Source organism: Pan paniscus, chromosome 7 (assembly GCF_029289425.2).
Source record: "Pan paniscus chromosome 7, NHGRI_mPanPan1-v2.0_pri, whole genome shotgun sequence".
Taxonomy (NCBI): Eukaryota; Metazoa; Chordata; class Mammalia; order Primates; family Hominidae; genus Pan; species Pan paniscus.
In genome coordinates this window covers 90,767,582-90,795,147 of record NC_073256.2, presented here as the reverse complement: position 1 = coordinate 90,795,147, position 27,566 = coordinate 90,767,582, and the positions used below count along the sequence as shown (strand labels likewise).

General features: G+C 35.1%; 1 protein-coding gene across 2 annotated transcripts in view; it reads right to left on the bottom strand.

Annotated features, from left to right (window-relative positions):
- Nucleotides 1-14,941: 14,941 nt before the first annotated feature.
- The window catches only part of CRISPLD1 (cysteine rich secretory protein LCCL domain containing 1), a 54,679-nt gene continuing 42,054 nt past the window's right edge, over nt 14,942-27,566 (bottom strand). For both annotated transcript variants that reach the window (XM_003831302.6, XM_008956677.4), the window contains 2 exons: nt 24,498-24,628; nt 14,942-21,857 (listed from right to left, as the gene is read on the bottom strand). In XM_003831302.6, coding sequence (XP_003831350.1) covers nt 21,806-21,857; nt 24,498-24,628 — 183 coding nt within the window. In that variant the 3' untranslated portion in view covers nt 14,942-21,805. The remainder of the gene's footprint in view (nt 21,858-24,497; nt 24,629-27,566) is intronic.

Below are 27,566 nucleotides of genomic sequence, written 5' to 3'. Positions count from 1 at the left end.
AGAGGTTGTCCAGCTATAGTTCTCAAAGTATCTGAATATTTTAGTTTTGTATTGTCAATTAAAACCATATCAAAGTTATGAGATGATTTCTAGCACATCTGTTCTGGGTAATACTATCATAATTTTTCCCTCTATTAAACATTATTTCCACAGTGCCAGAGCAATCAGTCAACTAGGAGCAAAAATTCTATTATTAAGCAGTTATAACAGCCTTTAATTCTTTTATTCCTCTGATATATGATAATTGAAGTCAGTTATTTTAAGACTTCTGGTAGGTATCTTTAAGTTTAAAACAAAGCCTGTTTGTATTTAATACCTATAAATAAACACCTCCCAGGTAAGTGCAAATACATGATTTTACTTACTTTGATTATTGCACATACATTTGCAATAGTTTCCATTCCCATTACTAGTGAAAAACTACCTTTACACCAATACAATCCATTCAATTCTACATAATAACTTTTCAGGCAATCCTTCAATTTTCAAAACTGTTAAATGTATGTTATATATATATATGTTTTATACGCTGTTAAAATGGGGATGTTATGGGAGCTTCCAAATTGGGTGTTTATCAGATGCTTTATATGCAGAATTTACAAAACATGTATCGTGAACAATTTCCACAACACTTACGATGTAGATCAAAGATATAAAATCAAGTCAGAGCAAGGAAGAGTCAGAAGATTTAGTGAAGGGATGCCATTAGAGAGAGTGTGGTCATACTGGGAGTTCCCGCCACTTTGCTGCGGTAGGTGAAGAGGTAAAGCCCTGAATTCCCAGAATTTGTCAGTGTAAGGGATGTGTGGCCTGCAGGAAATATCTAAATTCTTTCTCCCTTAGATATAAAATTATCTCAAGGGCTGTGAGAGTACTTGTAAAAAGATTCCTGATTCTGAGATGAAAAAGGAGTCCTCGTCTTATTCTATTTACTAGAATAAATATGTACTTATTTATACACATTTATAAAAGAGACCCCAAAGAATGAGAAACTATAGGATACACAAAAAAGAATCACCCCTAATGGGGTTGAAAACAACTGCTCGAAAGTAGGATAAGAAGTAAGTTGAAAGACCAGAAGATAACCACAGTTATAAAGTTGGGTAGTCACCAACTACTGGTGTTTGCGTATGAGAGAGAAAGGAAAATTCTTACCTTTGGATGAACATTGACTAACATTTAGGTAATTTCTAAACACCTTCTTTTTTTAAAAAATAAGTCCTTGCTTACAACTTAAAATAAGCATTGACTATTTATTTCCGAAGACTGAGCAGAAAAATCATGAACTCTTCCCGTTTCTATCCACAGGCAGGGGAAATTACCCCACTGAACACATTTTAAAGAAATGGTCATAGAACAAAAGTTATGTTTCAATTACATGGCATCGTGTTCTGGTTTAACATGATTAGGTATTTTCTTGCATCAATATATCATATTCAGTTTTTATTATTGATAACGGCCTGAATCAATATCTCCATCTCAAGCCTTCCTGTAGCTTCTTACATAAGTGGATGTACTTTACGTGGAGTAAGTCACTTTTACTCGGAAAAGGGAAATGCCATGGATGATCCAGTTACTTCTGTGCTGACTATTGCTACTAAAATACTTAGCCATTCTGATATCTACAACGTGGGGGAGACACCAGTAGCATCATGTGGTCAATCTGCTTATAAACCTATTTACTAAATCTTAACTTCAGTTATTACATTGTTGCAGAGAATAGCCACCTGATTACCTTTTACAGATTCTAGTTCTCTGGTGAAATTCTCCATCTTGTCATCTATTTTTTTTTAGCATGTTAATCACAGTTCTTCTATGTCTAATTATTCTATTAACTGAGTCACCTATGTGTCTGCTGTGTTTCTGTCTTTCTCTTTTTATTCTATTTCTTTTCTTTTTTTTATAATTCATTTATTTTTGAGATGGAGTCTCGCTCTGTCGCCCAGGCTGGAGTGCAGTGGCGTGATCTCTGCTCACTGCAAGCTCTGCCTCCTGGGTTCACGCCATTCTCCTACCTCAGCCTCCCAAGTAGCTGGGACTGCAGGCGCCTGCCACCACACCCGGCTATTTTATTTTATTTTATTTTATTTTATTTTATTTTATTTTATTTTATTATTTTTAAAGTAGAGATGGGGTTTCATTGTGTTAGCCAGGATGGTCTCGATCTCCTGACCTCATGATCTGCCCACCCCAACCTCCCAAAGTGCTGGGATTACAGGCCTGAGCCACTGCACCCAGCCCTATTTCTTTTCATGGCTTGTCATTTTTTTTGTTGTTGTTGTTAAGTGCTGGGTATTGTGCATTAAAATTATAGAGGTTGTTGATATTTTTACTTCCTTTCAGAAATGATTCACCATATCCTCTGGCAATGAGCAGAAAGGCAGATCATTTCAAACCTGTCAGGGACTGTCTCCATCAGCCTCACACCACCTCTGGTTTATCTCCACTCCTAGGATGGAGCATTTTTGGTGTCTCAAATTTTCCTAAGGCCCTCATTATTGGCAAATCTTGACTCCCATTGTCTATCACTGTGATATCGCCAAAAGCTTTTTTCTTTCTAGTTATTCTGTGTTTGGCTTTTCAGCATCTTGTCTTTCAGAGTATAATCAGCAAATTCCCTGACCTCAAGGGGAATACTATTCAGGGCTTACTACTACTTTGTGCTTTTCTTCTCTGTGACACATGACCCCTCAGATTTTGGCTGCTTTTGCAGCTGTAAGCCTGAAATTTTCTCTTCAATGAGTAAAAAACTCATTGTTAGTTTGTGTCTCTCAACAGTCACTCTCTGCCTAGCTGTCCAGCTTTGTATTCAACATGAAAGTTGGGACTTGTCATATGAGAAAAAGGAATATGTGTAAAGTTTGTCTTACTTCAGTAATCTTTCTTTTCCCATGAAGTCTGGCCTTTAGTATCTTAGCTGCCTTAGCAATTCTAATCTGTCTTCAAACAGATTGGTTGTTAAAAATGTTATCTGACTATTCTAATTCTTGGTAAGCATTGTTTCACTATTATAGTCAGAAGTGGAAGTTCTACATTGAGTCTTGAAGGGCAAATTGGGGTTGGCAAGTTGTAAAAAGGGTATAGTATTACAGACAAGAAACTAGTATTATAAAAGCACAAAGTGGATAGAAACTATCCTGTGTCTTCTGAACATAGAATTCTAAGAACAGATGTAGGACGAGATTGAAGAGGGATGAGTTTAGAGAGAGATTCTGGGTCCAGGTAAGCAAATACTTTATCTTTCTAAGTAACTTATGTTTTTATCCTACAGATACTGGGGTGCCATTAATGAATTTTGGCATAGAAATTATATAAGATACATATTGTAAAAAATAACTCCTATGATATTGTAAAGAATGAATTTGGAAGTGGCAAGACTAGCAAGAAGATCATTTAGGTTGGTGCTGCTATAATTCAAGCAAGAAAGCCTGAGGATTTAAAGTAAGACAGCAGCAGTGATAATAGAAGAATAACATAGAGTCAATGAAATTTTCTGGTGGATGAAACATAATAAAGGAAAAAACTGATTCAGAAATAACTCAAGGTTTTGCTGAAGGAAAGTATTACCATTCAGCTGTATATGGAATACAGACAACACAAATTTGTTAGGGAAGAGAAGAATACATTTGATTTGTTGACTTTAAGATGCCCCAACTACATGAAGATATACAGTAGTTGGTTATACTTATGTGCCTGGATATTATTGCAGAGATCTTGGCCAGAAACAGATTAGGATGTCATTGTGGGCTAGGTAATAGTCATGAGAGTGGATAGGATCTCCTAGGAAAAACTTGGCCCTTGTTTCCCACTAGCAATCTAGCTTAGTTACAGCTTATCATTCCTTCCCAATGAAATCAAGATAAAACCAAGGAAGAGTGCTTCTAGAAGTTGTTATAAATTTGTTTGGACTATAACACATTTTAAGGTTGCCAAAGTTCTTTGCCAAGACCAGCTCGGTCGGGGAGACCCTAACCCAGCAGCACTGGAGGAAATAAAGACACACACGCACAGAAATATAGTGTGTGGAGTGGGAAATCAGGGGACTCACAGCCTTCAGAGCTGAGATCCCTGAACAGGGTTTTACCCACATATTTATTGACAGCAAGCCAGTGATAAACATTGTTTCTATAGATTGTAGATTAACTGAAAGTATTCCTTATGGGAAGCAAAGGGATAGGCCAAAGCAGAGGGATGAGTCTGGCTAGTTATCTGCAGCAGGAACATGTCCTTAAGGTACAGATTGCTCATGCTATTGTTTGTGGTTTAGGAATGCCTTTAAGCGGTTTTCCGCCCTGGGTGGGCCAGGTGTTCCTTGCCCTCATTCCAGTAAACCCACAACCTTCAGTGTGGGCATCATGACCATCATGAACATGTCACAGTGCTGCAGAGATTTTGTTTATGGCCAGTTTTGGAGCCAGTTTATGGCCAGATTTGAGGGCCTATCCCCAGCATGCCCCCTTCTTGTTTTTGCAAGGCAATAAAAGCAAAGGCGGCTTTATCACAGTGACCTACTTGTCGCAGGAGTTGGGATCTGCATCTGCGGACTATACAAGGACGAACAACACATATTAATAACACAATCATCATTGAAATCACAGAGCCTCCAAGTGTTTTCATCTATTTTAATGGGTTACTAGCTGCTAATCCATCTGCAGCTCCTTCAAGCACTCCAGTTCCTGTAAGGTCAGGTGTGCCTGGGATACTTTAAATATTTGTTCTTTTAATTTTGCAACATCCAAAGACAAGTTTGTAGAGTGTCCTTCTACATGCTTTTTTATTCTTTCCCAAATTTTGATCTTATTAAGAGCCATTAATGGTTTCCACAAATTCTTATGTTTAGCTCCTACAGCAGGCCATATCATTTGAGGTTGAGGTGCCACTATACCACCATGTTTCCAGATAACAGGAACTCTAGCCATATTTCTTACTGTTTCTACCATCTGACCATTTTGTTTAGACCAGCTGAACATAGTGTGGCCATGTCATGCAGACTGAGAGGTGCAATTCAAGCTAAACATCCCCTTAGGGGACCAATCAATAATGATTCCATAGGAATCATTGTACAGCACCTCTGCTTGTTCTGCAATGTAATCTTCCCAAATAAATACGTTCATTTTTTCTGGCCAGGTCCAATTCTGTTTACAATTAGATTTTTCAGGGTGGTATGCCTCAATTATAGGAGCAGATTTCTTATGGTAAATACTGAGATCAGAAAGCATATGTAATTGTGTCATAGAGTGATTACATCCAGGCATTACTGCCAGCCAAGATTGATAAATATGCCCAGTAAATATAATAGTTCTCTGTGTCAGCCTTTGTTGGTGGAATACTCATGGCAATGGTGATCACCACTATCATGGCTATCATTAAATTACTCATTAAATTACTGGTTGTCCTGCTTTCCTCAGGTTTTCTTCCACCTTCTGTGACAGCTTCTTAATCTGTCCCCAGGTAGGTGGCTGTGTTTGACAGGTGTTACTCATGATAGTTGGGGTCCTCCTCAGCATCAGTCTCGACATGGCTGCAACCAGGGGGTCCCCAGGATCTGGCTGGCTCATGACAAGGTTTTGGTGTCTTGATGGTATCCAAATTAGCTGATGATTCTGGCCTGGAGAAACACAAGCATAACCTCTACCCCAAGTTATTATATTTTTACCTATTTCCCAACTATTTGTTATTGGATCTCTCCACCAAACCAGTTGTTCTGCTACTGTCTTTGCAGCTGGTTTCTGTAGATGTTGTTCAGCTGCTGATAGCATCTGGCCTTTAGGCAGGCTCAAAAAATTTAAAGTCAATAATGCTAGATTCAATTGCATATGTGGTGTTCCGTAGTCCCTGTTTCCCCCTTTCTGCTTTTGCAATTGTCGTTTTAGAGAGAGATGCATTCATTCTACAATGGCTTGTCCTTGAGAATTATATGGGATGCCAGTAATGTGTTTAATATTCCATATAGAGAAAAATGTAGCTACAGCTTGCCTAGTATAGCCTGAGGCATTGTCTGTTTTAATAGAAGCTGAAATGCTCGTCACCAGAAAACACTGCAAAATGTGACATTTAACACAGGCAGAAAACTCTCCTGATTGGCATGTAGCCCAGAAAAAGTGAGAAAAGGTGTCCACAAATACATGTACATAAGCTAGTCTCCCAAATGAGGGAACATGTGTGGCATCTATTTGCCAAAGAGAATTAGGTTCCAATCCTCGAGGATTTACTCCTCCTGTGAATGATGAGGAATGTACCATTTGGCAAGTTGGGCATCACTGGATAATAGCTTTAGCTTCTTTCCAGGTAATGCTGTATCTGTGTTTGATACCAGAGGCATTAACATGGGTTAAATTTTGAAAGTGTCTAGCATTAGATATTGCAGCAGCAACTAGGTGATCAGCCATTTGATTCCCTTCAGTTAAAGGTTCTGGAAGAGGTGTATGAGCCCTAATGTAAGTGATGTAAAAATGGTGCATTCTACTCCTGATTGCTTTTTGCAATTGGGTAAATAAAGTCATCAGTTGTTCATCTGTGTGAAATCATAACTGAGCATTTTTAACTAACTGTGTGGAATGAACCACATATGAAGAATCAGAAATCACATTAATAGGCATATTAAAAGCAGTCAATACCTTAATTACAGCTACAAGCTCTGCTTTTTGAGCTGACGTATAGGGAGTCTTAAAAACTTTACCTTTCGAGCCAGAATAAGAAGCTTTACCATTACTAGACCCATCTGTAAAAACATTCTCAGCACCTTTAATTGGTTTAAATTTAGAGATTTTAGGGAGAATCCAATTAGTTAATTTAAAAAATTAAAACAGCTTCATTTTAGGAAAATGATTATCAAGAATACCCACAAAGTCAGCTAAATGGGTTTGCCAAGTAAGACTATTTATAAAAGCTTGCTGTATTTATGCCTTCGTGATAGGGACAATAATTTTTCCAGGATCATATCCATGTAATTTAACAATCTGAGTTCTCCCATTTCCTATCATAGCAGCGATTTGATCCAAATAAGGAGTCAAAGTCTGTGAACTAGTATGTGGAAGAAAAAGCCCCTGTACAAGATCTTGCTCTTGAACAATAACACCAGTAGGTGAATGCTGAGTTGAAAAAATTAGCAAATCTAGAGTCTTTTTTGGATTTATTCTATTTATTTGAGCTTTATGGACTTGCTTCTCAATTAGCTGTAACTCTACCTCAGTCTCCTTTGTTAATTGCCGAGGGCTAATGAGACTAGGATCTCCTCTAAGGATAGAAAATAGATTACTCATGGCATAGGTAGGAATGCCTAGAGCAAGTCATATCCAATTAATGTCCCCTAGTAATTTTTGAAAGTCATTTGATGTTTTCAATTGATCCCTATGTGTGGTTACTTTTTGTGGCACAATGGTAGTGTCATTTACTAAGGTCCCTAAGTAGGAGTAAGGAGCAGTAGTCTGAATTTTGTCAGGAGCTGTAATTAAACCAGCATGAGAAATCAAATTTTGCAAATGATCATAACATTGGAGTAATATTTCTCGAGTGGGGGCAGCACAAAGTATATCATCCATATAATGAATAATGTAACACTGTGAAAATTTTTTACAAGTAGATTCAATTGCTTGCCCTACATAAGCCTGGCAAATTGTTGGACTGTTTAACATGCCTTGTGGCAACACTTTCCAATGAAAACACTTAGCAGGCTGCAGGTTGTTTACTGCAGGAATTGGAAATGCAAATCTTTCACAGTCTTGCTCAGCTAAGGGCATAGTAAAGAAACAGGCTTTTAAATCTATGACTATTAAAGGCCAATTTTTTGGAATCATAGCAGGAGAGGGCAATCCTGGCTGCAATGTCCCCATAGGTTGTATAAGTGAATTAATGGCTCTTAAGTCAGTTAACATTCTCCATTTACCTGATTTTTTCTTAATTATGAAAACTGGAGAATTCCAAGGGGAAAATGTTGGAGCTATGTGTCCTTTTTCTAATTGTTCAGTAACTAAGTTCTCTAAAGCTTCCAGTTTCTCTTTACTCAGTGGCCATTGTTCCATCCAAATTGGCTTATCTGTTAACCATTTTAAAGGTATAGATTCTGGAGGCTTAACAACGACTGCCATCAAAAATGATATCCTAAACCTAGGCGGGAACTTTGTCTTTCCACTTGAAGCAGTTCCTTCAAAACTTGCAAATTTTTTCTAGTCCCATACCAGGGACTTACCCCATTTCATGCATCATGTGTTGACTTTGAGGGCTATATAATTGCTCTGGAATTAGAGCTTGTCCTCCCCATTGTTGTAATAAATCTCTCCCCCATACATTTATAGGTACAGAAGTTATTATTGGTTGAATAGTCCCAGGTTTTCCATTGGGCCCTTCACAATCCAAAATATAACTACTCTGATATACTTCACGGGCTTTACCAACTCCATCTATGTTAAATTGAGTGGGTTGAATTGGCCACGCAGATGGCCAGTGCTGTAGAGAAATGATTGAAATGTCCGCTCCTGTATCTACCAAACCTTTAAATTTCTTTCCCTGAATAGTTATTTCACAGGCAGGATGTTTATCAGTAATTTGATTCACCCAGTAAGCTGCTTTGCCTTGTTTATTTGTGCTTCCAAATCCTCCTGTCTGTTTAATTTCACTTTTCCCCATTTCCACATATGGCACAATGAGGAGCTGTGCTATATGCTCTCCTGGCTCTGCTTTCCAGGGAACCAAAGTAGACATAACAATTTGAATTTCCCCATTGTAATCTGAATCAATGACTCCTGTTTGTACTTGTACTCCTTTTAAATTTAAACTAGATCTACCTAGAAGTAATCCTATCGTCCCTGCTGGCAACATCTGACTGGAGCAGCAACATTCTTTACAGTCCCATTACAAAAGGAGAACCTGGTCCATAGTGATTAATAGCTTGTTTAAATTCTTTGAGTAATTTAAAAGGAAAAGGCTCAAATGTAGCTATAATATTTCCCTGTTGATCTGGGGGGTGTATTCTAACAGAGAACTGCCAAGCCTCTATATCACCCTCATGTCTAGCTTGCTGGATTCCTGCCTGAATAGAGCTGAGAGTGGTCACTTGAGGCGCTGCTTAAACAGTCACTGGAGCAACTACTTCTCACCCAGTGTCCTCCAGAAAAGAAAGATCTGGAGGGTCAGGCCACTCTTTTTCTTCATGGTAAGGAGAGGGTGCAGAAGGGTAGAGATGAACCTCTTCCTCCTTTGCCACTTTAGCTTTGGCTGGCAAAAAACCTGCTCTGTTACCTCTTCTGTTACTTCATTATACTTTCCTTTTTCCTTATCATCAGTGTGAAAAGGTTCCAAGGTGGAACAAGCCAGAGCCCACACTTGTCCCATTGTTACCCTGATGCTTCCGAGCTCCCCTTCTTACTCACCACAGGGATTGCTTAAGAGTATTCAGGTGTCCTCCAGCTTAGTTCCACGTTCTCCAACTATTGCTCCAGCAACCCTTCCACCTGAGTTCGAGCCCCACGTATGGACACCACTTGCTGAGACCAGCTTGGTTGGGGAGACCCTAACCCAGCAGCGCTAGAGGAATTAAAGACACACAGACACAAATATAGCGTGTGGAGTGGGAAATCAGGGGACTCACAGCCTTCAAAGCTGAGAGTCTCTAACAGAGATTTACCTACATATTTATTGACAGCAAGTCAGTGATAAACATTGTTTCTACAGATTATAGATTAAAAGTATTCATTATGGGAAACAAAGGGATGGGCCGAAACAAAGGGATGGACTCTGGCTAGTTAGCTGCAGCAGGAACATGTCCTTAAGGTCATGTTCCCATAGCAGATCACTCATGCTGTTGTTTGTAGTTTAGGAACACCTTTAAAAAGTTTTCTGCCTTGGGTGGGCCAGGTGTTCCTTGCCCTCATTCCGGTAAACCCACAACCTCCAGTGTGGGCATCATGGCCATCATGAACATGTCACAGTGCTGCAGAGATTTTCTTTATGGCCAGTTTTGTGGTCAGTTTATGGTCAGATTTGGGGGCCTATCCCCAGCTGTTCTTCATAGCCTTGATTCTATAGTTGCCTTATGAGGTCTTTGGGCTATGTATTTAAGTCGTTTTCTTCATGTGTTATCAGGTTTTATTCTTTCATTTCCATGTTTAGAACTCCCTGAAGGATCTATTGTAAAGCTGGTCTAGTGGTAACAAATTCCCTTAGCAGTTGCTTCTCTGGAAAAGATTTTATTTCTCCTGTGTTTATGCAGCTTAGTCTGGTTGCATCTGAAATACTTGGCTGGCTTTTTTTTTTCTTTCAAAAAACAAAATAGGTCCCCAAATTCTTCTGACTTGTAAGGTTTCATTTGAGAAGTTCACTGTTAGCCTGATGAGGTTTCTTTTGTGAGTGATCTGACCTTTTTCCCTAGCTGCCTTTAAGATTTTTTTCTTTAATGTTGACCTTGGACAGTCTGGTGACTATATGCCTTGGTAATAATGTTCTTCACATGAACTATCCAATTTGGTCTATGTTTCCAGTGCATAGATAATTGTGAAATTTTGCAGAAGTGTTATTATTCTGTAGATATAATATTATTACTAGAGGCTTATAGAGAATAATTAGGCAGACTTCTAGAGAATATTTGGTGTGGATTCTTTTTCCTATTCATTTGGGAAGTCATTCTTGAAAAATAAAGCTTTTCATTAAAAGTAGAGAACTCTATTATTTGAAGATATTTTCCAGATTATAAGAAAAAAAATCCTCCTGGCAAAAATAACTCATCTGGGATATATTAAATTGTCCTATTATTATCCTAGGAATTAGATCATATGTTTACCCATTCTGATACCATTTACATAGAAAAAAATAAAAAACCTAAAATTGGGTAAATTCTTACAAGATTAAAAAGGTACATTATCAGCATTACTTGGAAAGACATTAATATATCTATAGTATCAGATATTCAAGATGGTGTTATAAAGGAATAATACTGTAAATGTCAAAAACATATTAAAGAAATCAGCTCAACTTCTAAGCTCTTAAAATAACCCTATCTAATATATTTTAGCTTTTTTTAGTTTTGCCCTTTTCATTTTTTCCATTTCAGGATTATAATATTTCAAAGCATTTGTGGTTCACAGCTTATGCCTTTAGCTTATTTGTAGAGCAACATTTTTGATTGTTTAGAGGTCAAATTATCATGTTTAGCATATTTTTTGTGTTCTTCCAAACTCTTAAGCCTCCAGCATGCATTCCTTCTTTTCTTATCAAAATATTGGGTCTAATAAGCTTGTGATTTCTGTGAGAAGCCACTAACATTTGAGCGGAACTAGGAATCCACATATCTGAAATAATACCAAAACTTCTTGCAAATCATACTATTTTTCAAAGATAATCTGGACACTCTTGTTTAATTTTTTTGAGCTAATCAAAGTGAAAAATATGAGAGTTTCTCTTAGATTATCTTTCTTCTTATTTAAAAAACTGAAGATTTATGTTTCTTACTATAGTGAAATAACAAGGATCAAACTTCTCTTCCCAACATACATATATATGAAGGAGGGAAAAATATATGATAAAACTGTTTTCAGATATTGGTCACCAGGCAACACTTGTAGTGCCTAAGAGAAAGGAAACAAGCAAAGTGATCCCCATGATTACCTGTCTGTGGGTCTTGAGAATCATTCCACCTGTAGTCCAGAGAGGAAGTTCCCAAGCAGAGCATCATTGCGTGAGTTGAGCAGACAAAGAATTAAGTTCAAGGACGCTGAGACTATCAGAAGTTGCAATGCAGAGTTTTGGAAAAGAGGAGGCTATTCAAAGAAAGAAGTCCAAACATTTGCATGAGGTCACCTTCAGTTTTGGCTGAATACCAGGAAATTGAAGCATAATGTAATACTCCCAACGACTGACAAAGAGTAATAAGAGAAGAATAAACAGAACCACTTTTAGAGCTCACCCCAGACTAGGAGACAACCTAGCTCTGATCAACAAGAGTGGAGATTCCTGGCTCATCACCTGAAACAGTTAATAGAGATCTTAATAGGAGAGTAAACTGTCTCTAGATTATGATAAAGTGACAGTCCTAAAAGCTGCTAAAGTAAAAAGAACCATTTCTAGAGACAAATACATAATAGAATGACTACAGATATCTCTTCAGAAAATACATAAGCGAGAAGACAATGAAATAACATCTTTAAAGTGCTAAAAGCATACAACTATCAACCTAGAATCCTATATACAGTGAAAATATTTCCCAAAAGTCAAAGCAAAATAAAAACCTTTGAAGAAAACCTGTAATAATAAGTTTGTGTGTAAATATATTTTATCATTTAAAATTTCAGATACACTTGACTGTTTCAACAAACATAATAATAAATTGTGAAATTTATAATAATGCAAAAGTAAAATTATGACACAAGTAGCCCAAAGAACGAAAAGGGGTAAATAGAAGTATTTTGTTGTAAGGCTTTTATGTTACATACAAATAAAACAATATGTTTTGCAGAATAACTACTATTACTTAAACATGCATATGATAAGCCTTAGAGAAATTGTCAGAAGCATTTGAATCAGAGGGCCTCCATCTTGTATGGGAGCCAGATTAAATAAGGCTGAGACCTACTGGGCTGCATTCCCAGGAGGTTAGGCATTCTTAGTCACAGGCTGAGGTAGGAGGTCAGCACAATATACAGGTCACAAAGACCCTGATGATAAAGCAGTATGCAGTAAAGAAGCCCTCCAAAACCCACCAAAACCAAGATGGCAATGAAATGAACTCTGATTGTCTTCACTGCTCATTATACATTAATTATAATGCATTAGCATGCTAAAAGACACTCCCACCAACACCATGACAGTTTAAAAATGTCATGGCAATGTTCAGAAGTTACCCTATATGGTCTTAAATGGGGAAAACCCTCAGTTTCAGAAAATCCCTGCCCCTTTCTTGGAAAACTCATGAATAATCCACCCCTTGTTTAGCATATAACCAATAAATAACTATAGGTATACTAAATTGAGTAGCCTATGCCACTGCTCTGCCTGTAGAGTAGCCATCCTTTTATTCCTTTACTTTCTTAATAACCTTGCTTTCACTTAACTCTGTGGGCTTCTCCTGAATTCTTTCTTGCATGAGGTCCAAGAACTCTCTCTTGGTATCTGGATCTGGGCCCCTTTCAAGTAACAAAATCACTAAAAAATTAAAACAAATAGACTTGCAAATGAGCAAGAAGCAGAGATAAAATGGAATATTTAAAAATTTCAATTAATCCAGAAAAATACAGGAAAGAGTTAAAGCGGGTAAAAAGCAAACAGCAAGCTGAGAGATTTAAGCCTTATCATTTCAATATTATATTTAATGTAAATGACATAAATATTTAATTTAACAGGATAAATTGTCAGACAGGATTTAAAAAAAGGCCCATCTCTGCTACCTACAAGAAAACTATGTTAAATATAAAGAAATGATAAGATTAAAAGTAAGTCTTTAACAATGAGATCCCACTGCACACCTATTAGAATGCTAATAGTACATGCTAGCAAGGATGCGGAAGAACCTTCAGACGTTGCTGGGAGGAATGCAAAATATGGTACAACCACATTGGAATATTGGTGTTTTTTTAAAGTTAGACATACAATGTCCCTTATAAGGGAATCCTTACAAAGCTTTATTTATGATCACCAAAATCTGAAATTAATCTAAATGCTTTTCAACTGGTAAATGAATGATGTAATATGGTACATCCACGTTATGGAATACTACTCGGAAGAAGAATGCAATGTACCACTGACACACAACAGCATGAATGAATCTCTAATCATTTGTGCTGAGTGAAAGAAGTCAGACTCAAAATATTACACTGATTTTATTTTTTATGAAATTCTGAAAGAGGTAAAACTATCTGACAAAACAGAACAGGGGTTACAGGGACTGAGAACAGGAGACAGCATTGAAGACAATGGGGCACCAAAGAATTTTTGAATTGATTGTGTTGCTTGCTAGATGACTGTATGCATGGGCCAATAGTCTGAGAATAACACTGCAAATTATGCAATGTATACACTAAAATGCATAAAAATTGGGTCTCAAGAAAAGTAAGTGGATGGATGGAAATTATTCAGTCACTGTCATGTGAATCCTGGTGTGGCAAGATTAATATCAAACAGTCTTCAGAACAAAATTATTACCAAATATTTTTATACAAATCATACATTAAACAATAATATTTTGGATATGATAGATCAAATAAAATGTATTATTCACATGAATTTTTTTTTACTAATGTAGTTATTCGACAATTTAAGATCACATGTGTGGCTCATATTAAATTTCTATTGGATGGTGCTGGAATAGTGTGTCCAAGGATAGATCCATATACTAGTGATCAATTGATTTCTTTAACAGACAGTAATGGTAGTTCAATAGGATAGCATCATCTTTTCAACAAATGGTACTAGAAAAATTGAATATCCATATGGAAAAAAATAAACCTCCACCTTTACCTCACACTATGCACAAAAGTTAGCTCAAGTGGATCACAGACTTTATAAAACTCTTAGAGAAAACCATATTAAAAAATTCTTGCAACTTGGTGATAGCAAAGATTTCTTAGATATGACACAAAAAGTGTAAATCCCAAAAAAAAAAAAAAAAGGTAAACTGTACTTCATCAAAATTTAAAACTTTTGTTCTTCAAAAGATGTCATTAAAAAAGGGTTAAGCCACTAACTGGAAGAAAATATTCAAACTTTATATAGTTCATCTATATATATATAAACTTTTAAAAAGATATACATATATATATGTATTTATGTATTTATATCTAAATATAAAAAGATAACCAATTTTTAATGGGAAAAATATTTGAACAGGTATTTCACAAAGTAGATATACAAATGACACATGAAAAGATGCTCAATGGTATTATTCATCAGGTAAATGCCAAATAAAACTCCAATAAGATAGCATTACACACCAGTTGAATCACTAAAATCAAAAATATCAAATGGAATTAATTTATTTAAATTATTTTAATAGATATAAAAGACTAATTAAAATAGAAAAACAACGAGTTTGCCAACATGTGGAGCAAACGAAAGCTCTGTTACATTTACTGTGAGAATGTAAAATGGCACAACCACTTTGAAAAACAGTTCAGCAAAATCTTTTAATTGTATATTTACCATATGACCCAGAAATTCTACTTATTTACTCTAAAAATGAAAATATATGTATACCCAAAGACTTGTACATGAATGTTTCTAACAGCTCTACTTGTATTAAATAAAGGATGGAGCAATTATAGTGTCTGTTAATAGGTGAAAGATAAGACAATTGATGGATATTCATATAATAAAATACCACTCAATCATAAAAAGAAGAAAATTACTGCTAAATGTAACAATATGAACAAATCTCAAAAACATGCTGAGCAAGAAAGGCAAGGCAGAAGACGGTAATACTATATATTAATATAAAACTCTAGAAAATACATCTTTTTTATTTAAATTATACCTCAATAAATTTGATTTAAAATGATTGAACATGGTTCATGAAAATCTGAAATAAAATCCGCACAACCTCTGAGAAAATGCAATATGCATATGGAACTATCATTTAGTTAGTGTTTGGCAAGTGCTAGGTAATTTCAGCTATGTTCTATTATTTAATTTAATTCTGTTATCAACCCTGTGAGGAAGTAATTATAATTCCCATATTACATATGAGCAAACTATGCTTAAGCAAAGTTTAGTGAAATTTGAATGGCATTAGCCAACTAGAAAGAAGAAAAGTTGACATGGAAACAACAATTTTCAGTAGAAATGCATTGTTACATCACAGTTTATGCCTAATTTTACATAATTATTAACAATATCTAATGTTATCATGTATGTGGGTATCTATATGCATTTTGTATTTTTATCTTTGACAAGAAATTTTGTTATGTTTTCCACTTCAATGCTTCTCCCAGAATTCCTACATTCTAGGCACAACCACCAAGCATGTCATCATTCTTGCTTCCTGAAGTCCAATAGCTAAGTTTTAACTACTTTAATGTCTTCCAAAATATGGTTTTCTTATTCTTTAATGGTTTCTTTTCTATATTAGTCTGTTCTTGTTTTATGGGTGTACTGTATCCCCTGAGGATATTGATGGTAAGATTTTGAGGTACTTTTGTTTTCTCTGAAACATCTGCTGCTTCTGGTGTCAGTTGATGTGATGCTTGCTTTTCTGTGCTTATGTCTGACAGTTCATTTTGTCTGTTTTTATATCTGTTTGAAGAACTGGATTGATTAAAGTAGGTATCTCTTTGCCAGCCCGTCACCTGGATAAGAGAGGTCTGACTTAAAGTTCTTTATGTGTATCATGGCATGTTAATTTGGCGGACTCATTTGAGGGCATGTGGGCAGGGTGGGGTTGAAGGGTAGAGTGAAATCCAGGAGCCCACCTGAATGAAAATCAGAAGGCAGATTCTTCAATCACTTTGCTTTATGGCTGTACCATAAAGAGAAGCCTTCTCCTCAACTGCACCCTTCTCTTGGGTGGGCTCTGAGCTGAGGCACCATGTGTTCTGAATTGTCAATATGATTTCAACTGCCATCCACTTTCAGGATATCCATGCTTTTATGAGCATAACATTTTTATTTGTCTTTATTTCCCTTTTTATGAATTGGTGAAAGGGAAGTAATTCAGTCTATTTTCTTGAAAAAGTAGTTTACTAATTCAAAATCTATGGAACACAAACCTCATCCTTTCCTGGTGTTCCCTGAATCAATATTCTTTTTAAAATTTTTTATAGTCTACTTTTAAAGAAAGCTAAATCTCTACTCCTCTTCTACAGATCTTTCTACATCTAACAAATGTATGGCATATTCAAAGATTACAGAATTCTGTATAAGAGTATTTCTAAACCTGATGTAAGGAGAGCTAGTGAAATTATTTCCTGTCCCCATGGAAATGTCCAGCAGGAGTGATCCAGTAGCAAGAGATGGGCTTTAGATTTAGAGAGATGGAGACATGAATCACATTTCCCAAACTCAAGGCCCTAGACAGTGTTGCTTAACCTTTTAGAATCTACATTCTGAGACATAAGGATGGGAAAATAATATTATCTCACAGTTTGTTGTGAGAACCAAATACATTAAATGTTGTATAGCAATATTTCTAAAATATTGTTGGTTCTCAATACACGTCATCCTTCTTCCTGCTCTCAATCATCTTCAATTCATTGCTTATAGACATATTAATCATGTTAAGAATCAAACTCTAGATCCCAGGAGTATTAAATAACTTTATTGTAAAGGGCTATGAAACTCTAAGTTTGTTATTAATACAGAATGTATCACATACTTTGCTCCTGTGCTCAAACTCTGAATTCCTGAGTGGCTTTTGAGTATACTGCTATGTGTCATGTCATAGTGTTATTCATGTTGGGCATCTGTTAGAGCACCAACAGTGCATTTTAACCCTAAAGAAAGAGATTCTTTCAACCTTTCTCTGCTCCCCCGCTTACGTGTCCAGACTCACGTACAGCATGCCTTCAGCTTTTTATTGCTGTTGTTTCTAGACTATTCCTGCCATAAGGTATTTTGCATTGTGTTTATTTATGTAAGAAATTATTCCCCTTCCAAGTTACTTCTACTCATCCTTAAGTTCTTCTAAACTTTATGTCAGTTCCTCAGGAAAGTCATCTTTACTCTTCCTGCAAGGTTAAGTCCTACTTTTCAATACTGCCATGGTACCATAAATATTTTCTTTGTAGTAACAAAGTTCTATAATCTCCATGGTTTCCTATATTTATTCATGTGATTATCTACTTAGTATGTGTTCCTCACGAGAATCTAATTTCCTGAGGGCATTTTTGTTTATAAACATATCTACAGTGATCAGCACAAATCTATAGCAGATTGTAGGAACTCAGTAATTTTTGCATGAATGAAAGCAGAAAGCTTCAGAAGGGGCTGTTTTTTGTTATATTGTACCTAATCATGCTGCTCTCATATCATTTTGTAAAAAATTCTTATCTGTCTTAGCATAAGGACTCAATCAGGCTAGGCTTTTTAAAAGCATGTCTAATTAATTTTTTTTTTTTTTTTGAGACCAGGTCTTGCTCTGTTGCCCAGACTGGAGTGCAGTGGTGCAATCACGGCTCACTGTAGCCTCAACTTCCTGGGCTCAGGTGGTCCTCCAATCTCAGCCTCCCAAGTAGCTGGGACTAGAGGCAGGCGCCACCACACCTGGCTAATTTATGTAGAGATGGGGTTTCATCATGCACAGACTGGTCTCAAACTCCTGGGCTCAACTGATCTGCTCACCTCGGCCCCCCAAAGTGCTGGGACCACAGGCTTAAGCCACCACATCCAGCCCCTAATGATATTTGCAATCAGTTCATGCCTTTTAAATAAGTATCTCTAATTTCTACTTCATCTTCTGTACACGTTTTTTTTTTTTTAAACTGAGCTTATCAGATACAGTCATGTGTAGGCCCTCTGCTTTTCATCTTCATCAGTATAGTGGTAAACATAATTGCCAATTCACTATGGTTTTAATCAGAAAATATTTGTTAGTAATCATTGGAAAATTAGTTTTCGTAACTTAATGGTCTAGTGCAAGGATGTTTGCTTACCAGCATTGTTTCACGTTCTGATAATTCCGTGCAAGGTGACATAAGGATTGGGGGATAAAAGGAAGTAGAGAATATCTAATTGTTAAGTATAAGAGCAGTGTTCTAAAGAGTTTGCCTGCCTTTTTTAAATCTCAAACTGATATAATTTCGACTTAATTACAACAAATTAATAAAAGAGGATCAGATTATTTCACTAAACTATTTCTTCAGCTCCTGAATATTATGGTGCCAGGGTAGAAATGTCACCTCAGATAAGTTTTTAAAATCAACTCCAACAATGTAATTCTTTGTGCAATGAATTAGCTTAAAGTCCAAATCTGAAATTTGGTATGTTTGCAAAAATGATAGCTGTTTCTTTGCTTGGCTCACCATGCTATTTAGAAGAGTTTACATTTCTTTAAAAACATTTTAGAACAGCTAGAGAACAGTCAACATTTTAGAGGACAGTATTGAAAAGTGGACCCTGTAATATACAAATTATCTAAGGTTAGGAGAGTAATTTATTTTCATAATACTATGCTTAAAATACAAAATTATTTTTTAATATATGAAAAGTATTAAAGTAACACATGGTCTGGTAAACTTTAAATGCTAAAATAATGATATTAATACTATTCTACAAGCATTGATCTGTTTTAAATCCACATCTATCAATAAACTATTTTCACTAGCTATAGCACTTTGTGTTGACCTCACACTATAATGTGGAAAAAATATTCATTTTCATCAAAAATAAAATTAGGAATTGTTGGAATGCTCACTCAACAATACTGATATACCATTTGTAGAGTCCAAGGAAGTAAAACTCAGAGGTAATTGTGCTCTTGGGTAGAGAGATGAGTAAGAGTATTACCATTCTCAAAGAGCTTATCTTTTAAAGAATAAAACACAAATTAAATAATTACAATGGTCAAATTAAAAGGATATCATATTAGAGAGCATTTAATTCTTACAAGGAGAATCACAGGAAAATTCCTGGAGGATTTCACATTTATTTAAGTGCCAAAGGATCAATAGTATATGACAGATGAATAGTTTCCCCAAATTAAATAACAAAAATGATTATAATAGAAAATGGCGTCCACTGACCACATATTATGCGTTTATTATTCCTTTAAGTACATCACACATAATGTGTCAATTAATTCGTAGAGCAATCTTAAGGAGATATTATTTGTTCCATTTTACAGGTAAGGTAAATTGAAGTTAAATAACTTACCCAAGGACACACCTTGTGTAGAAGATAGGTAAACAATATGAACAAGACTATGGAAGTTCTTAAATGTTTTTACAAGGATGTTTGGTTTTTCTTCAGCAATGAAAACTCATGGAAGAGTTAATTTCAAGGGTTCTGGGGCTGGGAAATACGAATGTATTAAAAAGGAATGGAGAAAGACACAAAGAGGCTCCAGCTGAAGATATTACAATAGTAAGTGGAATTGATGATGGAGATCTAAACTAATGGCAAATAGAAGAAAACCGTATACTGACAGAACTGATGGGGCTTCCCTGTTGTGGGAGGAGCAGTAAGGACCAGAAAAAGAGTCTATGTAAAGTCATACTATTTAAGAAGGTGGTCATGTATCCTTTCGAAAAAAGTTCCCATAAAAATCTGCTTTTAAGTTTTGCAATCTTTAACGTATACATCATTGTTTTAATTACCAGTATTTGGAACCACTTAGCTCTAAGCCGATACTTATTATATGATCAAAAATGTTGATGTCTTTATAATTTGCACTCCAGAAGCTATTTATGTGAACCTTCTTCTTTTTCTTTTGTATTATCTGCTCTCTTGCTTTCCTTGATCATTGCATGGAATTTATCTCGTTTATCCCTCCTAAACTCCTACTCATTTACTTTCTAAAAGTATTTGAAGTATTTATTGTCCTGTCAATTCTTTTATAATCACTTTGTATCTTTCAGATTCTTTTTTTCCTACTTTATAAATTCATCTCTCTCTTTATTCAAAATCTCCCTTGCTGTGTTTCTAAATATGTGTTTCTCTTTCACATACAAATACCTAAATAATCAGGTCGATTTTGTAGACATCTGGTATTAAGTATGTTATTTATACTAACGTCAATAAACCAAGTTTAGAAGACTTACAATAATTTTGTTCATTTATCTTAAAGTGATTTCTAAATCAAAATAGGCATGCAAAAGGAACTGAAAATAAAACTTTGAAACATGATTAATTTTAATGTTTATCCACCAGCAGAAAAAATTTAATATGTAAATCCACCAGCAGAAAAAAAATTACCAAAACTAACATTTTACAGATTTTTAGTATCAAAGCACAATACATTTTTCATAGAAACAAATATATCACCATTATAGGTACCATGATATGGCAATATTTATATACAAGGTCATTTACCATTTTAAAAAAAAATCAGTGGCAATGGTGATGTAATACATTAGTTCATCTTTGTTCAACTTTTTGCTATTATACTTCCTGGCCTGCAGGAGTATTTGCCAGGATACAAAAGAAAATATGTGACCTCAATTTTAACAGTACATAGAAAGCTCTGGCTGCCCATGCTTAACCCTACATTTACTACATGATCACTAGGAATGTTTTCATACCACCACTCTGACTTTATTACATTTATTTTTAAGGCCATTCCCAAGGAATCAAACATTTTAACAGATTCATTTGGATATTAAAGGATTATTTTATATAAAATAAGAAGTGCAATATCAGAATTTAATATTCTATATGCCTAAATTAACAGAAAAAAAACTTGACAGTTATTAAGTGGAAAATTATTTGAGATTATTTGGAGTTGGTAATGGCATAGCATTGAACTGGGGAAAATGTGATAAGGTTTCTTTCAGTTTTAGAGTCGATTATTTTTAAATGCACTAGATGATTTTCTGAGGGCCATTCACATTCAATGTTTAGATTCATTTTATTAGTGGCATATACAAAGCACCATATAATATATGAAATGTAGAACAATCATGACTATGTAATTAACTGTAGAAATAACTGCTAAGAAAATATAGCAATATTTAACACAGGATTTCTAAAACCATTATATTTTCATTACTTTTCCCAAAGCTAATGTCCCATGTTTTATTTTATAGACTTTGTTTATCAAGATTTATATGCATTTGGCACCTTTTTGGGCTGAAAATAGTTGATGTACTCTGTACAGTAATGTTACAGTTTTATACAAAATTCAGAAATATTTCATTTGGAATAGTCTTTATGATCCTCTTCCAAGTATTCCGTTTCACACAACAGCAAACACTCTGAATGCCTTTCCTCCTGGAGGATTCTGTAAACTGCAAAAAAAAAAAAAAAATACAAAAAGTATATTGATGTCAGCTCTATACATAATCCTTCTTACAAATCATGCTTTCTTACAGTCAAGAAAGCAGCTCTACGAATCCAGATGGTCAACTTTCTTAGGCTACTATAATTTATAGTTATTGGAAAGCTCGAATGAGGATGACATAACTCTTTTAACTCTTGGTTCTATGCTGGGCTGCAAGTTTACTAATGACGTTTAAGATGATGTGTAATGGTAATAATAGTAGTCTCCACAGAACTTCACAGATTCTAGATCATGTTTTCCTATATTACCTCCTTTCATTCTAATAAAGCAGAGTTCAGCAGCTGTTATTCAATTTTAATGGGGAATACTGAGACTCAGATTTACAACTGATATGCACGGTTACAAGCTAAAAAGATAGCTGATACTTAGGCAATACTCTAGAGTGCTAGCTTATTATCATTGCCCAAGTCTGACAAAATTTAAATTACGTTGCTATCATACAGATTAATACTCTTAACATCTATAATTTCAAGGAAAATGTTAGTAAGGATATTTAATGGTCAAATCTGAAAGACCTAAGAATATCTTCACTGAAATGAAAAAATACACACACACACACACAGCATTCAATCTCATTTTGAAAGTACTTTTAAATAGAAGTTAAAAGTAATGCAGACTCATAAATTTTACTCTTTATTAAATTGTTTATATTTATTTAGCAACATAAATCATGGTATGTTTTGTTTAAATGTCTAAAAGTTAAAACAGATTGGTAGTACCATTAATCATTATTTATTCAAATCAACTGTAAGCTTTTGAAGCTTTTACATAAAGTTTTATTTTCTTAATAATTACAAAAGACTTTTGGAGATCAATAAAATAAATACTAAGAAAGAGACAAAGTGAAATATCTTTTATATATTTATTCATACAAGAAAAAAGGGAGAGAATTTGAGTGAGCAAAAATAAGGGTATCACAAGTGCGCACACACAAACATGTGCATGCATGCATGCCAGGTTTTTCATGCAAGTAGATGGCCAATCCAAAGCCATTTTATTTATGAGAAACAAACTGACTGAGTGCCTTAGAAAAATGAATGTGTTTGGTGTGTTTCCTTTTTGTACACAGTTAAATACTGGAATAACACATATCTCTGAGCCTACAGACTAAATCTGAGCTTTGAGATTTACAAGTTATATGAACTTGGGCACACCATTTAACCCCTCAGAGTCTCAGTTAACATATATATATATGTATATGTATATGTGTATACAGAAGTGTATATACGTATCTATATATGTGTGTGTATATATACACATTCACATATATACACAGAAACACACGTATATACATACACATACACATATGCATACTCACACATTATAGTCACACACATATACATATACACACATATATACACACATACATATATACACAGACACACATACATATACATACATACACACACACACACACACACACACATATCTCCGGGTATAGGCCTGACATTTCAGGGCTGTCGAAGCTGAGCTAACATACTTAGAGTGCTTAGGAGCATCTAACATCTGGAATATTCATAGTAGGTACTCAAAAATAATTATTATACTGTTTTATTAGGATATCACCTATTGTTTTATAGTTTTAAAATAAATCTAAGAATTTTGAAGCATAAATAAAACCATATCACTCAGTTTAGCTTATAAAATTGCATATCCAATTTTATAACTCAAAGATCCATTTTATATATTATTCTGTTTAAGGAGGCCATGAGCAGGTTGTAGAAATGTCACTTTCTCAACACTTACGTCTTGATATAGTCTAATATGAAAACAGATAATGCAGATTTGTATTTTTGCGAGGATGACACCCAGATGGTTATGTTGAAGGTAATCTAGATACCCCGTATGACACATCCTTTGGTGTACATGTGTGTGCTCTCCATTGGCAATTTTGAAGAACCCAGGAAATATCTAAAAGTTAGGGATTTTTCTATATACAAATAAATAGGACTTTTAATATTACTTTTACAAGTAATAATGATTTTAAAAATCACCATTGCTTCATTTATTTTAATATTTATTGATACCTGATAAAGTGAGTTACATGAATTTTCTCAAATCACCAAAATATATGACACTAGTGGGTGGGTTAAATAATATGAAAAATGACCTGAAAGAGTTCATTTATATCACACTAGGCGTCCAACTTCAAATCAATAAGACAATTTGGTTCTAGGGAAAATCAGACATTGTTTTTGTCAAATACTTTATCAGATAACTGGATTAGAGAAATATTCTGTGCCTTGCTCACCTAGAAAGAATTAAATATAAAACTAATCTAGAAAATCCAAAAGAGGATGAAAGAAAGTTCCTAATTATAAGATCAATTAACAAAAGAGTAGTTCTGACTTGTAATCCGATTTTCATGTTGATTTTTATAAGCCTGCAGGAGACAGGCACCTCTGGTACTACAGCTTCTCCCATCCCTGGAAGGCTGACTGGTACACAAGTGTGCAAAGGAACACACTGGCTCTGCCACTTAACTTTGAAAAAAATTAAAAATATTAAAGTGGGTCAACTGCAAAGCAATCATGAATACAGTGATAGATGGTATTTAAAAGTATACATACATATGTTTTGTTTTTACCTTTCTGAGAAGATTCCATTCTGAAAAGAAGCAATGTAGGTCTTTCTTTTGTCCACAGGCATTACATCAACATAACCACCGTGATTTCGAACCACTCCAGCATGTACTGCTGCTCTGCAGATACTGGACAGCTGAGAAGGTAAAGAAACAAACTGCCATTATTGGAAATTCCTGCTGGACTTGTCCAGCCTATTCTTCTATTATTAATAGACTGAAGTCGCTGACATCCTGATGTCATGGATAGTCAGTGAGCAGCTACAGGATGAGGTTTTGTGCATAAAAGAGTGTTTGAAACGTCACAAAGTCAAAGCCAATTTGGAGCAAGCCTGAAGGCCAACCTTAAAGGTGACTGCAACGGTAAGACCCCTCCCCAATCTAATCTAGCAAACACCTGTTCTGTCCAAACAGTAGGCTTTAGAGTATCAAAGCAATAAAAAGCAAATTAGCTTCTTTTATCTCTTCTAGGTCCTGCTTGTCATTCTTAAATTTTAGCCTTTGTTCTATACTGGGCTCACTCTGACCAAATGTTCATAGGTTAGATTATTCATCCCTCATGTATGTTCACTTTTGCCTAATACAAACTCCACCATAGTTCTGCATATGACTATGGCCCCTCTTCCAAAATACAAGAAATGGGGCAGTTTTTTTCTTAGTAAATAATATAATCTACACAGAGAAACTTTGCCTAAAAGAATAACCCTAAAAAGAAAAAAATGAAGAATCATCATAGCTTCTACCTAGATTTGTAATGCCTGTCAACTTAGTTTGAATGGTCTGACATGAAATACTAGGAAAGTCCTATGATTACATTGCACTAGTCATATAATCTGAATTGAATGGGATTTCTATGGAGAAGAAAATTGTTGTTTCAGGTCCAATACTTTTGAATTTTTAAAACTACTGAATTCTAAAAGTCAGATCATTTCTTTTGGCCCATTAAAATCTTCTCAAGATTTTAACATTTGCTTTAGTCCAAATGTTTTACCAAAATTTGTCAGCAACTAAGTACAATCCAAGGAAATCCAACCAAAGACAATATTTGAACTGTTTCAGTATAAAGCAATCCATGTCAAATGCCCATGGGTCTTTTCTGATCCCAGTGGTGTGTTCTTTTCTTATCTCTATGCACATGTGAGTGATTTAATATGCTTTTTAAAATAAGCATGTATATCTTACATGACCTTGCATTATTACTGTGTTGTGAACTCTAGAGCATCAGTCAGTATTTACTAGATCAGAGTCTGAATGCCAAGCTGTTTAATCCTTTCCATGCTTTTGCTGTATCGCAAAATACCATGTATCTAAAACCTGCATCCTTACTCAAAGACATTTTCTTCAACACTTAAAGTCCCATTGAATTATATTTGCCTCCAATATGGTTCTTAACAGATGGAATTAAAAATAATTCCGTGCACATTTCAGTATTTGTTCTGTTAAAAGGATATTAATCAGCATTTTTCCCAAGGCAACAAAAGTGCTTAGATATAACATTTACTAAGTCCAAGTATTTAATATGTTTTGAGACTATTGTATTGCCTGCAATTATAGATTCAGCAGGCATCCCTATTTGAGTTCAAAGGTCAGAAGACATTTTCTTTTCATACTCAGACTTTTTTAAAACTAATATATGATGAAAAGAATTATCTGTAAAAATAGAATTTTTTTAATGAATGCAGAAATATATAATAAACTATAAAAGTTCAAAGGAACAGAATGTACAAGGTCTAGCTCTATAAATGGAAGGAAAGAAAGAGAAAGGAAGGAGGGAGGGAAGGAGGGAGGGAGTCTGGCTGATTGATTCTCACATTTCCATCCTTTATTTGGAGAGATAATGTATTTTGTAGGGCCAGGAAGACTGGCTATTAACGATTGGATCTCTGATTTCGTACTTGCCATTTAACAGTAATCTTTATATTTCCAACTTACTCTTCAAAGGACCTATATAAGACACATATTATGCAGCCATTTCACTGAGGATAGAACGATAAAATGATCTCAAGATATGAGTTCCAACAAAACCTTAACTCTAGCAAATAGATGACTTTAAAGACATAGAAGTATACGGGATATTTTGAAAGACTTTCACTAGACATGACTAAAATTAGAAGTTCTCCTGCTTAAAGGGAAAATCTGAAAAGTATGATTTCTTTGGAAATCTCTGTTGAGTTCAGATATGCATATTCCTATATATTTATTAATCTACTTGTTTCAACAAATATTTATGTGCAAGGTACTTGGTTAATACCTGACTTAACTATGTGCTCTAAGCTCCGTTGAGGCAGGACATGCCTGTCTTGTTCACAGCTTGGCAGACATCAAATTAGTGATCACAAAATGATGAATGAATAACCCAGCTGCTGCCCTTGAGAAACTTACAAACTAATAAAAGAGATAGGGTAATAATCATAATATCCAATACAACAAGCTAAGTGCCAAAAGGAAAAAATGAAGTTATAGGGGTTGAAATAAGGGCAACTTCATACTTGGGTTGGAAGGTCCAGCAACGCACCCTCACAGAGAAAGTGGCAATAATTTAGGTTTTGAAGAATGACCACAGTTTTGACATAAAATTTGCAAAAATACTGTATTTCAACAGAGGCAAGAATATAAGCACAAATGTGAAGACTAGTACATTCAAGATACCAGCAGGACTTTTCAGTGGCACATAAGACCAGTGCAAATCTGAAGCTTGAGAGAGACTCAGAATTGGAGAATAACTGCAAAGGTAAAGCTGAACTGAAAAAAATCTTGGTAAGTAAGCTCACCAAGAGAAATAGGTGGTAATGTACATATTCAGGCCTCTTTACATGATCAAATTCCCTTAATATTCTATTGAATATGTGCATAAGACATTTCCTAAATTTGCATTTGTAACTCTCTGGCTTAGAAATCTGTAATGGTTTCTAAGTGTTTGCCTCATAAAACGTAAACTCATCAGCATGCACTTTCAGACTTTGTCTACACACTGATGTGAGCTGGATTCCTCTCTCTCTCAGACTAACTTGGTTGAAGCCCCTTTTCGTTCCGATTCTCAGCAGCTTAGAGACAAAGCTATCTGCTAGTCTGATG